Genomic DNA, 14113 nt, shown 5'->3' with positions numbered 1-14113 from the left:
TGAGAGTTTTTCTTTTTTTTAAAATGCACATATGAACATCTTTGAATTTTGTGAAATCGACTTACAATTACTCACAGGTGTTTTTTCATGTTTTGAAAGACACACATTTTGTGGTCATAAAAAAAAATCTGTGCATGTGTGTTTACCGACCTGCTCCCCTCTGTAGATGACGTACTCTGCATATGCCAGTCCGTTGACGCTGGGTCGTCCTATGACAGAATGGTGTCCGGGGGGAGCGTGGGCCATCTTCATCGCGCTGAACTGAAGAAACGACTTACCCAGCGTCACTCTGCAGAACAGCATCTGTCTGAAATACACAGAACCATGCTGTCAACAGTAACGTAACACAAATGGACACATGCATACATCCTCCTCTTCCTGCTCCTCGGAGTGAAGCGAGCTGTTGGTGGAGAAGAAATATTGCATCTAAATCAATAAGTCGTCTCACCTGTGGCACACGTAGCAGGAGCGATCTTTGTGGGTGGGGCATCCTGTGCCCCCACCAATCCCATACACATACTGGTTGCTTTTGGAGGAGTTCTCTGCAAAATAGATCCCAGCGCCAAACATGCCGCCGATATACGCATGGCGCTCGTCAAAGCCCTTGTGGATGATGGCATTGATGAAGGGCGAACCTGAAAGGAGAAATTTTTCAAATAAGTACAATATAAGGACATACGTGCCATAGTCTCTGCACGCAGGTCTCCGCTGTAGGAACAGGGACATGTCTCCTTTATGGGAACCCAAAAAATCTTTTTGTGCGTGTCAGCTTCAAAAAAATTCAGTATTTAGTATCCTTTTCTGGAAAAATCTCCAAATCCAAGTGGCAGATCCAGATACTGTCTGACTAAATATTATCCACCAAAATCCATGCTCGGAGAGACTTTGATCATAGTACATTTTTTTGGTTTCAGGCATCATGGAAGCCAGACGACTTTCAGGGATTTTCTACTTAACGAAACCGAGCTCGGCTGCAGTGCTGAGGGTTGTGTCCTGACTGAGCCTTGTGGTTGAAATAGGACATAGAAGATTAATGAGATTCAGGAAGTGAGCTTTACTTTTACTGACTAAAAGAAAATGGATGAAACTATGGGGGAGATCAAAACTGCCATCAGGTTTTAGTTAGTCGTGTGGCATGCACATGATCAAGTTGATGTTGGCGTATTTCTAGAGTCGAAATTCCAAATTTCACAGTTAAACTCAGCCAAATAATTGATTTTAGAAAAAAGAGGGGAAAGACACACACACCCCTGTTTACACTGGTGGAGACGAATCAGCATCACAGAGAACCTGTCATAACCATTACAGAGAGCATCCTGACTCAAAACATTACAAACTAGCATGACTGGTGCACAGCCAGGACAGGAAGTTTCAGCTACTGACAGCAAGTCATGTAGTGGAAGCCAACTTTTCTTTGGATATGGAAAATAATGAGTGGAACCACCAGTGACAGAAACATTCAATGAGAGGTAATGGCTGTTATGCAAAATTTGAATGTTGGTAAAGAAACAAAATCAATGATCAATGACAGAAAGTGACAGTAAAGCGAGAGGAGCAGTTAAAATGCACGATATATATAACATGTGACGGGGAGAGCCACACTGCTGAACTGTCTTATGCGTTAAATTACCGTGAAAGAGCATTCGCTCGTTGTGATGGTTGTGATTCTCATCTGCAATTTCCTTTTGTCTGTGTGCGTATCTTTCGCGTAGCTTCTTATTCACCACCTTCTGAATCTACGGTGTCGTAGGGATTGAAGGAGAAACAGAGGGAGGCACAAAGAGAAAAGTAGTGCGCATCACTAGGCTTCAAATGCAGATCTTCAAAGCCAAACCGTGCAAAAATATCGAAACCTGAACATTAAAAGTTAAATTAATTTCAAATTCCTTATTTGTACAGAGAGAACACTGGTATGTGAGTGTGTGTGTGTGTGTGTGCTGGGTACACACCTTAATGATGTTGTACCGACTGAAGACTCCTCCAGCGTTGCCTCCATCTCTGTGTTCTCTGATGGTGCTCTGCAGCTGAGGAGGAAATAAACAGACAAGACAATCAAAACGACACACACATGTAAACCGTTTTAAGGTTAAAACGGGAAATGTGTGGGATAAAACACTGCAGTGATTCACACAGCTCTCTGGACAGCACCAGCATTACGAGACTCGATGATGAGTCATTTTTTTTTTTTTTCTAACCTCAGCGGCCCAGGAGCGTTTTCATATTCTGAAAAAAAAAAAAATGTGCGGGTGGCATCGCGGTATCCACCTCGATTAAAAATTCAAACTTAGACTGGAGAGACGTTGTGTCAGTCATTTTTCAAATTCTCAAGTAAAAATTACAGTTTAAATTACCTGTTAAATTTCTGTTAACATCTGACAGATCCTCATTAATTTAAACCTATTCAGACTGATATGTGCTGTCTCTTTGAATTACTGCTTTCATTTACAAGTGAAATATAATCAGTAGAGCAGTTACACTGATATGGAGTCCTTTGCCAGATGGCTGAAATTACTTATGATGGACTTGCTCAATTTTAATATTACCCATAATGGAGAAATCATTCAATAATTGGACCAAACTGCTACAAACTCATGTAGGCAGTGATCTAAAAAAATAACCGCTATCGATGTAAGTGTGTGTTTCCGTGGAAATGACGTTGGATGTGCTCGCATACTTCCTCCTCCACAGACTGGAACTCCTTGTCGTCCGGTGCCAGGTCGATCAGTACGGTGCCCTGGCTGGAGCAGTGGAACGTCAGGTACGGGTTTCCACCTGAAAACACACATTTTGAAAGTGGGTCAGGGACAGGATGAAGCCAATAAAGAGTAAATCTTAAAATGTTTGTTCTGTTACTTAAACATTATAATTTAGAAATACATTTACTTAAATAACCCAAGAGATTGATGAATACATGTAAAATAAGCATTTTGACTGCTTCTCAACTGATCAGAAGCACGTTTACTCAATAATACATCTTTATTGTATCAGGAAAACGTGCCTGAATCTGTAACATTTCCAGTGTTGTTAATTTTAAGCCTTCAGTTCAACTTTTGACTCCCCCTACTGTCAATGAGAGGAACTGCACAAACAGTGTCGACACGCTATCTTCAGGCTCTGCCATTCTCCTGTTTGCTGTCTCCTACACTGTCGCTTACTCTGTTTCGCTGTGAAGCTCAAGCAATCTTCTGTGGACTAACAAACCCGATTTCTTCATGTTTGGGGAAACTCTTCTTTTAATCAGCACATGTTTAAGCACATTAATTTCGTAACAAGTGACTTGTCACAGGGTGAGCTTCACCTTGTAAAAACCGATTATAGACCATCAAATCCGATATATTGACTAGCTTTATGAATGTATTTTTTCTGGCAACAGTTGTGCATCCTCTCATATGTATGTGTGTATGTGTATGTGTGTGTGTGTGTGTTTCCTGACCTTGCTGTCCTCCCAGCAGCCTCTCGATGCCCTTGATGAGTTTGTGTCTGTGACCATAAGCGTTGATGCCTATCTCTTTCAGCTCCTCGTGACCCATGTCTGCCAGCACATCCAGTGAAATCTGGCCAGAAACAAACAAACAAACAAACAACAGTCACGTCAGCTTCTGGCTGCCAACTGAATGCTAGGAAAACAGCATTTCATAATCATGATGTGCCTTCTAAATAAAATGGTGTTTTATTGTATTTAACTGTGGAGCTCTGCACAAACTTTAACACACAAACATTACAGTTTAAAGGTGACAATGGATCATCAAAATTGCCAACAATCAATAGTGAGTTCAGTGATAGGAGACATACTGCAGAGACAATAAGGCTGACAAATATTCATGAGAAAGACAGAAGCAGCACAACGAAAAGGTCAATGAATGACTGGCAGTAACCAAACCATTGATATGCAAATTGATGACGGTTGAAGTATTGCGAGTTTGCTTAGGGGGAGCAGAGATGAGATTCGTGCTGGAGGCAGAGATAACTCAGATTTTCAAACGCTAACCTTTACCTACTTTGCTCTGTGTGTCTGTGATTGCTGCTACAGGTGTAAATCATCATAACCTTAACGCTCTGCTGGCAGTGCAGTGACACAGGAGGCAGGCAAAAAAGATGCAAAACACAAGCTGGAAATCTGTCATTCATTTCGGAAATCACTGCAAGGAGACGAAAGCTTCAGCTTTTCATTCCCTGCAGGAGCCTGTTTGATCTCTCTCACAGAGAAATACAGGTTGTGTCACACCCAATATGATGTAATCACCCAAAACCAGTAACAGTGACACACATCGGTCTGATTCTCAACACTGGCTGACGCTTCAGGCTACCATCTTAAAAATGTCAACCACCTGGAACATCCAACTAAATAACTTCTATTAATCCCTTGCGATCTTGCAAAAAAAAAAAGATTACATTTCTTTCTTGACAGTAAGAAGGGCCAATCCCTGTATTTTGCCATAAACTGTTTGGTCAAGGTTTATGTTGACAAATCCACTAATCCTCCTCTACAACAACAAACAAGCAAACAGTGAGGCTTTACAGAAGGACCAGAGAAAAGTTATTGCAGCTGAAACAGGTCGTGTTCTTTGTTTTTACTTTTAACATAGTACTTTCTACATGTGAGTACTAGTGAGTACATACATTAAATGGACTGATGTAAAACAAGTTGAATCACTGTATATTTCTTTGTGATTACAAAAGTCCTTATTCGCATTTTTGTGAAACAAAAATGGAGTTTTCCACTGCCATCCAGCTAACATTTCCTTTCTTCCATCTCACCCTTCATCTCAATATTAATGACGGCTTGTTTCCCTTTAGGGAGGCTGAAAATAAACGTAATTCACACACAGAGAGACACACATAACCTCCGTGTTGCTAGCACACTGCCTTCTGTGCTTAGCCTTTTGCCCTCTGTCACCTTTCAATCTCACTTTCTATTTCTGTTTGTTTTCTCCCCTTTCTGTCACCCCATCTGTTTCACAGTCTCTTTTCCTTCTTGTTTTCTTACTATGCCCGACTGAATCCTTCTTCTGTCTCTCACTATAGTTGTTGTTTTTTTTTTTGTGCATTAACATTTCCAAAAGAACAAGGCTGCCAGCATCCTCAAAGGTAACATGCGTCATGCAGGTGTGAGCGGTTTATATAAAAACTTAAAGGATCACCAAAGTTATTACAGTTCATAGTAGGGTACCATGAATATCTGAACAATTTTGACTTATTTGATATATCTGTCTGGACCACAGAGGAGATAAACAGATGTGACAAAGAAAAGGAAACTGATTAAATAAACAAAACAAGTCTGAAGTAGTACGTAAGCCTGAGAGAAATAAGCCACAAGCCTAAGAGACGGTTGCAAAGTTGGATATTTACGTCACAGAATATGACCTCACTTGTTATCGCCTAAGGGTTGTAGGTCTTCAAAGAACAAGTGAAGTTGCAGTATGGATCCATTTCTGTGCACACTCACATAATAAATGTAGTGAAGACTTTTAATATTAAGTATGAAAAAGCTCTTTGCAATCAACACAGTTTCAAAGTGACCACCCAAGAATAGTGTCACCAGCTCAGTATCAGTGAAATACGGTCACAATCTATAACGGCCACAGAAGTGTTTTTGCAGAAAGTTACGGTGAAGACATTTGTGTGAAACTTTGTCAAACTTAAAATTCTTGAGATAAGGCAAAAATTTTGACTTGACTTTGGACAACCAAATTTTTAACCAGATCAAGTGGATCAGATCAAGATCAAGAGTCCAAGTGGATGTTTGTTTCAAATTTGAAGAAATTCCCACAAGATGTTGCTGAGATATCACATAAATGAGAACAAGGTGGATGGACAACCCAAAAACATAATGAGTACAGTCAGGTCCTTCACTAGTGAAGAGGAACAAAAATATTTCTCTTTCAATTTGAAGCTCTTTCCTTGTATCTTTTCTCACTCCTTTTTGTATGAACCTCTGTGGTTCTTCACATACTTTGCAGTTTTCTCTCACTTTTATCTTCCCCCCCAGGCACATACAAAAAATGTGTCCAAGTACCTGTTCCCGCTGGAAGATGTCTCGGAGGTGTTCCAGCCCCAGACTCTTCAAGAACTGGTTGATGGTCATGTCGAGCAGGGCTGCAGAGACACAGTAACGTCAGCAGAGTCCCAGCAGGGACACATGTTTACATCAACATTTGTGACACCAGTGCAGGCTAAAGAACCTGATTTAGGACAGAACCACTGTGCTCACGTACATTCTCCTTCCTTCCTGTCAGACCCAGATGCACCGTCTGCTGGTCCAGTGGCCCCGCCCGCTGTGATGTCACTGAGAGGCGTGGTCAGGTTGTCTATGCTGCTGGCTGCTGACAGGCAGGATGGGGATGGAGAGGGGGAAATGACCACACCCCCTGTTGCCCCTGCACTCACCACATTTGCGCTTACCTGAGAGTCCAATAGAGAAGAATTGGTTTAAAGGGCAAATAAGTATTGCTAAAGTTTTCTACTGACTGACACGAACACTAACTTTATACAGTGCACATCAACTATCTTTAGCACTTGACCAGAAAGACGAACTGCTTGCATAGTTTGCTTTCAGCTGCTTTCATCTCTTATGCTTGGGCTGACAGTTCAAATACTTACAGTGCTTACATGTGTACTGACGACTTGCCTACAGGGCTTTGACTTGAGACTGAAATTTCGAATACTTTCAGCCCGGATACGTCAAATGAGTTAACACTTAAAATGACACATCAAATCCTTTCAATGTGTACAAGTCATTGAATTTTTTTTAACTTCAGCTGACAGTTCAACTCTCCCACTCAATGTTTTTAGGCTCAAACTGAAGTGAGCCTTATCCACACACTATACACATCATATGATCACCATGGGATTATGTGTCAGCTGAGAGCCTTCTGTCTGTACTTGTATGTTTGTGTGCAGACGCTCACCACAGTGGCCTGGGGTTTTAAACAGCTTGGCAGGGCATCGGGCGGCATGGCATCAATCAGCAATGCTCTGATGTCATCAGCCTGCAACAGACAGAATGACAAGATTTAACATTTTGTTTATGTAAAATATTTATATGTAAAATATTTTTGCCCACATGAAGCAGGGGTCTGAAATGACCATTATTTTCTTCTTTAGTCTATATCTCAGTGAAAGTCACCTGCCACATTTGCTGGGGACTTTTTGAGTCCATAACACTTGATTGGATTTAAATAACCTAACCCTAACCCTTTCCTTTTCCCCAACTTTATCCCTGCTAGCCACCATGCTCTCTGACCCAGAGTCAGTTAAACCAAACAAAAAGTTTCAAATTTGGATACACATGAAGTTTCCTTTTAACGGTGAGATGATATAACATTTACTGAATTGTGGCTAATGTCAAGTATGGGATAATGCTGAACTCCTTTTTTCAAGCATTCAGTCAAAATGCAAAGTTACTGTGCCAGTAGCACAACAGGATATGAGTCATGAAGTTAGCAAAGTGACACAGTAATGTCTGTTATACAGCAATATCTATCTAAAAGTTGGCTATCGTGGGCCACAATAACCTGATGGTCACACCAGAGCTGCTCAGGGTGCAGCAGCAAAAACAAATCTCAAGAACTGAGCAACAGTGCATTTTAGTTCTTATGAATTAAACATGTCATTTGCTAGCGTAACAATTGTTCTTTTTCTGTCTGAAAAGTTGACTTGCTTTAAGATTATTTGCATTCGCATCCTGTTTTCTGTTATGCCTTGAAATATCAGGCAACAACATATTGTAGCATCCACTGAAAAATCCAGTCATGTGAAGCCATGAGTCTAATTGATGAGAGGAGGGATCTTTTCCCCGATTTGACAGTTTGGCCCAAATTGATTGTGAATAACACGTCTAACATTTTCGATTTAGAGCAAAATACACTTTTTTTTCTTTTTGTTTTTTCTTTTACAGTCAGCTGTTTGATGTTTGCTTTGTTTAATGCACTTAGAAGAATCTTGGAAGCACCACACTGGTGCCAAGTTAAGGCTCAGTAGTAATCAGTAGATTGCACAGAATTGACTGCATCTACTGTTTTAAGTGTCAATTTTTTTTATAGTCAACAAGTACACACGGCTATCATTTTCTGTGGACCAATGTAAGCATCATCACAAGCTACACACAAGCTTCTCTCAAACTATGGTACCTTGAGTCACACAGGAAACCATATTAGGAAGCTTATTAGGAAACCTCATTAGGGTGCAAGGGGAAAGGAAGCTCCCTCTTTTGCTATCTGCAAACTTTCTTCATGGTGCTCTTCTACCTCAATAGTTAACCATAACCAGACTAATGATACTGTCATTGGTAATGACCTAATGAGGATGAATACTGTGGAAAATATGTGAAAAAGCCTTATGCACCGTTGCCAAGTCCAGCGGCGTCTGTCCCTCCTGGTTCTTCATGGTGGGATCAGCTCCATGAGCCAATAGCAGGGCGCAGAGCTGGGTCCGCCCCTTCTGGGCCGCTTCGTGGAGGGGCGTGAATGCCCACTTATCAGTGGCGTTGACGCACGTGTTGTACTTGATTAGCAGGGCGGCTATGTCCACGTGCTAGACACAGGAGAAAGAAGGTAGAGGTGAAGAAGAGGAAGGAGGAGGTGACGACGGACACAGAGAGAACGAGACGGATGATGAAAGAGGGGCAATGCAAATGAACACAGAGAAGAGAGATTAGAAATGAGATCAGAATGAGGAGGCGGTGAGAGGAGGAAAAGGGACAACAGCAATAAAAGAATTTCACAGTGCAGTGTGATGTGTGAAGTCTGGTGAATGAGTGCTGTAAAAAATCGTGATCAGAGAAAATGGAATAAGTGGGTTTCTCTGGCATAGCAGCTGTGTGAATTATTAACTTCATCATAATTCTTGTTTTCCTCTTGATGCTTCCTAGCTTTTTTTCCCTGTTATTTTCTCTCATCGTCTGTCTCTAGCTGTGGTCTTTGCATCAAATACAATGCAGCTTGTTTCTGAGTACCAGTGGGGGATGACAAAGTGTGTATTTAAGTGAGTATGTGGGTCTCCCACGAAGAGATCATCAAATTTTCATCCAAACATGCGTTTCATGACTCTTTAAGTAGCAGAACGCTGTTGAGCTATAAGAAAAATGTGACTTGAGAGACAACCAAGGATTCCAGATCAAGAAGAAACAACACGCATGCACTTCTTCGGGGAGCTTGAGCGTGATAATAATGATTCTGATAATAATTTAAAAGGTAAACAAACAGAATGTAAAGTGTCCTCGGGCGCTGACTGGACTGTGAGCGGAACAAAGCTGCAGTTTTTCAGTTAGCATGATGAAATATTATGACTCATGAATCCCACGTGTGAAACGGATTTAAAGCCTCCAGTAAGAATTTATGAATGTCTGTTAGCAAACTCCATGACATTCACTTGAGACAAATGAAGAGACAAAATATGGTCACATTGCTGGTTTTGGTTACCGACTTGTCACATATATGTATTTTTTTAATGATATAATTCAATTAAAAAAAAAAAATTAAAAATTAAGTTGAAGTTCATACTTTTATTGTATACAAGTATCATCCTAAAATATACATGATATGAACAAATCAGAAAGAATAAAAGTACAACCCTGAACTGAACTTGTGAACTGTGTGTGCCTTACCCCATATGAAGCTGCATTGTGTAAGGGTATCAGCCCTCCTTTGTCCTGCGCATTCACATCAGCTCCATGTTCCAACAGATACTCTGCTACCTCCAAGTTGTTATAGCCGGCTAGAGAACAGCGCGGGGCGGGGAATGGAAAGAAAGACGATGGATGAGATGACAGAGAGGGGGGAACAAAAAGGTGGTCAGGTAACGAGGAAGAAATAAAGAGAGAAAAACAGAAAGACATGTCAGCCTACATGAGCTGCAGTGTGACAGCATATAATCATCTTTTCCTTCACGAGCAAGTACATGAAGGCAGAGGGTGCGTGGGTGTGTGTCTAAGTGGTCAGATCTCTGAAAAATCACAGACCTTCAAAGTGTTTTCAAGCAATTTCTTAACTTTTAAAGAGCCTGTCATGCTGCAAAACATTTTCCAATTAAGATATAATTTATCATTGTACAGAGGCTAGTCTGCTCATGAAATTCTCTATGAACAGACAGTCTAAGAATGCAAATAAAAAGACAAAGGCTAATCAGCTTCCCCACCAGAGGAGGATTATATGCAGAAGACAGGCACAGACATTCAACCATAACGACGATGTTTTAATTCCCAATCCAGGACAATATATTTCCACTGGGAGTGACTTTTATTAAGACTAAGGCAGCATCCTTTACCTTAACCTAAAGCAAGCTCTTAGACAACTAACTACTAAGCATTAGTCAGGATTCAGAGCTTCAGTTATACCGCAATTTTTTTTTCCTTTGCCAGGAAAATATGCAATTGTGAGACATATTCAAACCTCTCTCTCTCTCTCTCATAATGTCTGGTGAAAATATTTCCCTCGTGTTCACACCAAATGTGAAGTGAACCTTTTCATGCAGTTGGATTATTTACAAATTTATTGCAAAGAGTGAGTAGAAAATATTCAATTTGTGGGTGTGATGTGGGTTTTCAGAGAATTGTGCGGGGAGAACTGAGCAGATTGTATGGATAACACTCCTACTCAGAGCTGGAGCTAATGGAGGGGCACAAGTTCAAAACTGTGGAGTCTCATTCCCAAATCGTCAAATACTAACAGTCCGCGTTAGTGATGCATGGCATCAAGGAACGTGTGGCAATGTACCAATTTTTTCTAATGGAAAATCTGGTCAAAGATAAATGAACAGAATTAGAGGAAAATGTGTGTTTCCCAAAATGTCAAACTTATCCTTTAAAAATGTGGTGATAAGAGCTGGATGGCACAAAATGTTTTACAGCCACACCCTCTTTCAAAGCTGAATCATCTATCAATGAAGATAAAGTACAGCGCATGCAGCTTGGGAGTGATATGTGATTACTGTGATGCTTATTCAGGTCACAACAAAGTTTGGCTTTAGACCATGAAAAATTCTTGATATATTGCTAAGTTGTCCAAACTTACAAAAACAAGTGTTTTTGTTCTCAAGAGCTGTCTGAATGGGTTTATTGCCTTGTCCTTAAAGATCGACTTTTTCTGACTTGCTGCTGCCAGAGTGACTGGCATCAGTAAATACAACTTATATCCTGAAAACTTCAGCCAAACAGTAATTAAAACCATCTGGCTCTGTCCTTCATTTTTATGAGTGAGTTTTATTCAATTCTAGGAGGTGTTTACTTATTAAAATGACCCGTGAATGTGTGTCAGCTTGTGTGTGTGTGCAGCTTTTTGTTTGATGCGTGTTACCTGCGAGGTGCAGAGGTGTTGAGTTGCGTCCCTGCGTATCCCGACAGTTAATGTTGTCGGGGCTACATAACTTCTGTACCCGGGCTAGGCAGCCTTTTTTAGCGGCGTCCAGCAGTGCGGCGTCTCCTCTCAGCAGGTCCTGGATGTCGGTGTCCCCGTCCTTCACCAGGTCCAGAGGCGTGTTTCCGTCTCGGTTCTTCTTAGTGGGGTCTGCCCCATGCTGCAGAAAGGAGGGTTAAGTGTAAAGGAAAGAAAGATGAAAAACAGCTACGTTGAAGAAATGTTTATTCACCGTGTGTCTCCGCTATCTACATGTGTCTCCGCACATGTAGATAGTGTTTGCAATCCAAGACTGAATATTGGTACAAAACTTCCTTCTACAAAAGGTCAGCTTTCAAAATCCCTGATCGTTTAAACCCCAATGGAAGCGTTTCACTCAGACGAGGAAGAGACGATGACAAGTGACAAGTGAGAAGTGGATGAAGGTAATTCACTGAAGAGAAGAAGAGAGGGAGAGACAAAAAGAGATAGAGAGGTGAGCACAGGACATCCACTGAAGTGGAAAACACCAAATACCCTAGAGATCGGAGTGGGGGGGAGGCAGATATTTTCATTGCTCAACTGTCTCCTAGCTTACAGTTTAACTTGTCATTTCATTGTGAGTTTTGAAATCCGCTCATTAAAATTTGATGTTGAGGGACCACTCCCCTGAGCATCCACTGCTGGCCTGAAACTGTCCATTATTTCTTATGGATGTTTTTTTAAAAACCTATCTATGATAGGATTTTTCTGCCCTACTTCTCCATTTCTATTATCTATTTGCTGCTGATGTAATCACAATCTTACTGTGATTTATTCACTATCCAGGAAAATTAGAATGGAGACTCATTTCAGTAATAATTGGTACATTTACATATGAATAAAATGCTGGCTGGTTAAATGGTTGGTTTTGATTCCCTTCAAACAAGGCAAAGAATCTACAGCTATGCTAGCTGTTCTGTAAAGCTGTACTTCAGCTGTTAGTGCTTAGACCTAATTGCTAACATTACCATGTTAATATGCAGATTTAAAGCAGGTGCTATGTTCATCTTTGTTTTCTCGTGTTAGACTGCTAACTTAGTTACTAAACCTAAAGTAGAGATGAGGCTGATGGATATTTTGTCAATCAAGAAAATAAAAGATAGAAAGATTGTCCCAATGGTGATGCTAGATGACTAGGGAGCATTCAAATGATCATAATTCATCCAGAGGGATAGCCTAAATGTCATGCCTGAGCCAAATTCCATTCCATTCCATCTTTTTGATAAATGCTGAGATATTTTGCTAAATCTAAAAAGTCATCCTGCATTATGAACATCTGCACCAAATCTCATGGCATTCCATCAAACAGTTGTTGAGATATTTCAGTCTGGGCCAAAGTGGTGGACTGACTGACCAACGGTCAGCCTCGGTGACTGAATGAACTAAAGAAAGACAGACATATAAGCTCATATTTCATCAACACTTCATCCAACAAAATGTCAAAGCGCTTGACTGATAATTGGTCTCTTGCTATAGGATAATACTTCCAGCCAAAAGTCACAAGTCATATGAGTTCACACATTTCATGCCAAGTGCTAACAAGACAGATTCTTCTATAATCGAGGAATAATTAATTATGTTCTTGTGCTTCCTTCCTAACAAAGAATATGCTAATGATAATTTTGTATGTCTCACAAGATCCCTACTGAGTATCACAGAACTTGGAGCAAATGCAGCAGAGTTTTATTATAAGCACAAATCCAACACAGAAAAGGGACAATACAAAGTTGACAACAATCAAGAGGAGACAAAGGAAAACCTACTGCTGAACTCTGAAATAGTTTATTCAAAAAGAGAGAACAGTTACATCCCGAGGCCATGGCAGATTAACACCAGTGTGGGGGAACACACTCTCATTTGTGTGTTTGTGTGTGTTAAAAGGGAAATGAGGGCGTCCTCACAGGAATCACAAACACAAGCTTAAAATCCCACTGAAATTCACCCATATGAGAATTTTTCAAACATAGTGGAAAAATGCCAAACCCTACCACCACCTTGAACAATCAATCATCTGCCAGCGTTTCTAACCTCTGCTTCCAAACCTCCTATTGCAACCATAGGATCAGTGAGAGTGTGGCCTAAGGGAGCTGCTGTATCTCTGAACTCCAGGACTGTTTGGAAAGCACTGACTGGGATATATCTGCACGAGGCTACATGCACTGACGGCGTGGAAAACATTTCATGTGCCACTGCATATGTAATGATAAAGCTGATGACAGGGGGGATTGGTTCAGGGAACAACCGCAAAGATATGCTGAATGGAACAACAAAAACAACTGCTTTGTATGCTGTGAAAATGGGGGGGGGGGTCCATTACTGAGGTTACACCAAACAAGGATGAATAATCACTTCTGATAAACTCCCACTAAGTTAAGCGAGTCTTTTGTTGTATGAACACAAACAAAGCTGTTAAAGCAGATGGTGTTTCTGCACATGTGCAAAAGTTCTATGCTGACCAACTACAGCAAGCGCTGATCCTCATGAGCATAAAGAACACCTCAATGTTGCAGGACAAACTTCCAACCCTACCATTTTGCTGCACTTTATTTGGCCAAACAGCTTTCTCTGTAACAGCCAAAAATCAGTTGAACACACTGCCTGATGATGTGAGGAGCTGCAGCTCAATCAGCACAAGTCTATTACAAGCTGTTCAGCTCTGCACACGGTGATTTTGATATTCTATCTTATGGTCTTCATGACTCCATTTTATCTGACCAGCGCCCACCTGTAATGTACTTCTG

General features: G+C 40.9%; 1 protein-coding gene across 2 annotated transcripts in view; it reads right to left on the bottom strand.

Annotated features, from left to right (window-relative positions):
* Window positions 1-14113, bottom strand: part of LOC124051205 (poly [ADP-ribose] polymerase tankyrase-1-like) — a 74888-nt gene that overhangs the window by 3924 nt on the left and 56851 nt on the right. For both annotated transcript variants that reach the window (XM_046374283.1, XM_046374284.1), the window contains 12 exons: window positions 11292-11511; window positions 9605-9714; window positions 8344-8532; window positions 6909-6989; window positions 6216-6402; window positions 6017-6096; window positions 3434-3554; window positions 2675-2772; window positions 1950-2024; window positions 1631-1736; window positions 449-635; window positions 151-307 (listed from right to left, as the gene is read on the bottom strand). In XM_046374283.1, coding sequence (XP_046230239.1) covers window positions 151-307; window positions 449-635; window positions 1631-1736; window positions 1950-2024; window positions 2675-2772; window positions 3434-3554; window positions 6017-6096; window positions 6216-6402; window positions 6909-6989; window positions 8344-8532; window positions 9605-9714; window positions 11292-11511 — 1611 coding nt within the window. The remainder of the gene's footprint in view (window positions 1-150; window positions 308-448; window positions 636-1630; window positions 1737-1949; window positions 2025-2674; window positions 2773-3433; window positions 3555-6016; window positions 6097-6215; window positions 6403-6908; window positions 6990-8343; window positions 8533-9604; window positions 9715-11291; window positions 11512-14113) is intronic.

This window comes from Scatophagus argus, chromosome 20 (genome assembly GCF_020382885.2).
Source record: "Scatophagus argus isolate fScaArg1 chromosome 20, fScaArg1.pri, whole genome shotgun sequence".
Lineage (NCBI taxonomy): Eukaryota > Metazoa > Chordata > Actinopteri > Scatophagidae > Scatophagus > Scatophagus argus.
This window is presented reverse-complemented; position numbering and strand designations above follow the sequence as displayed.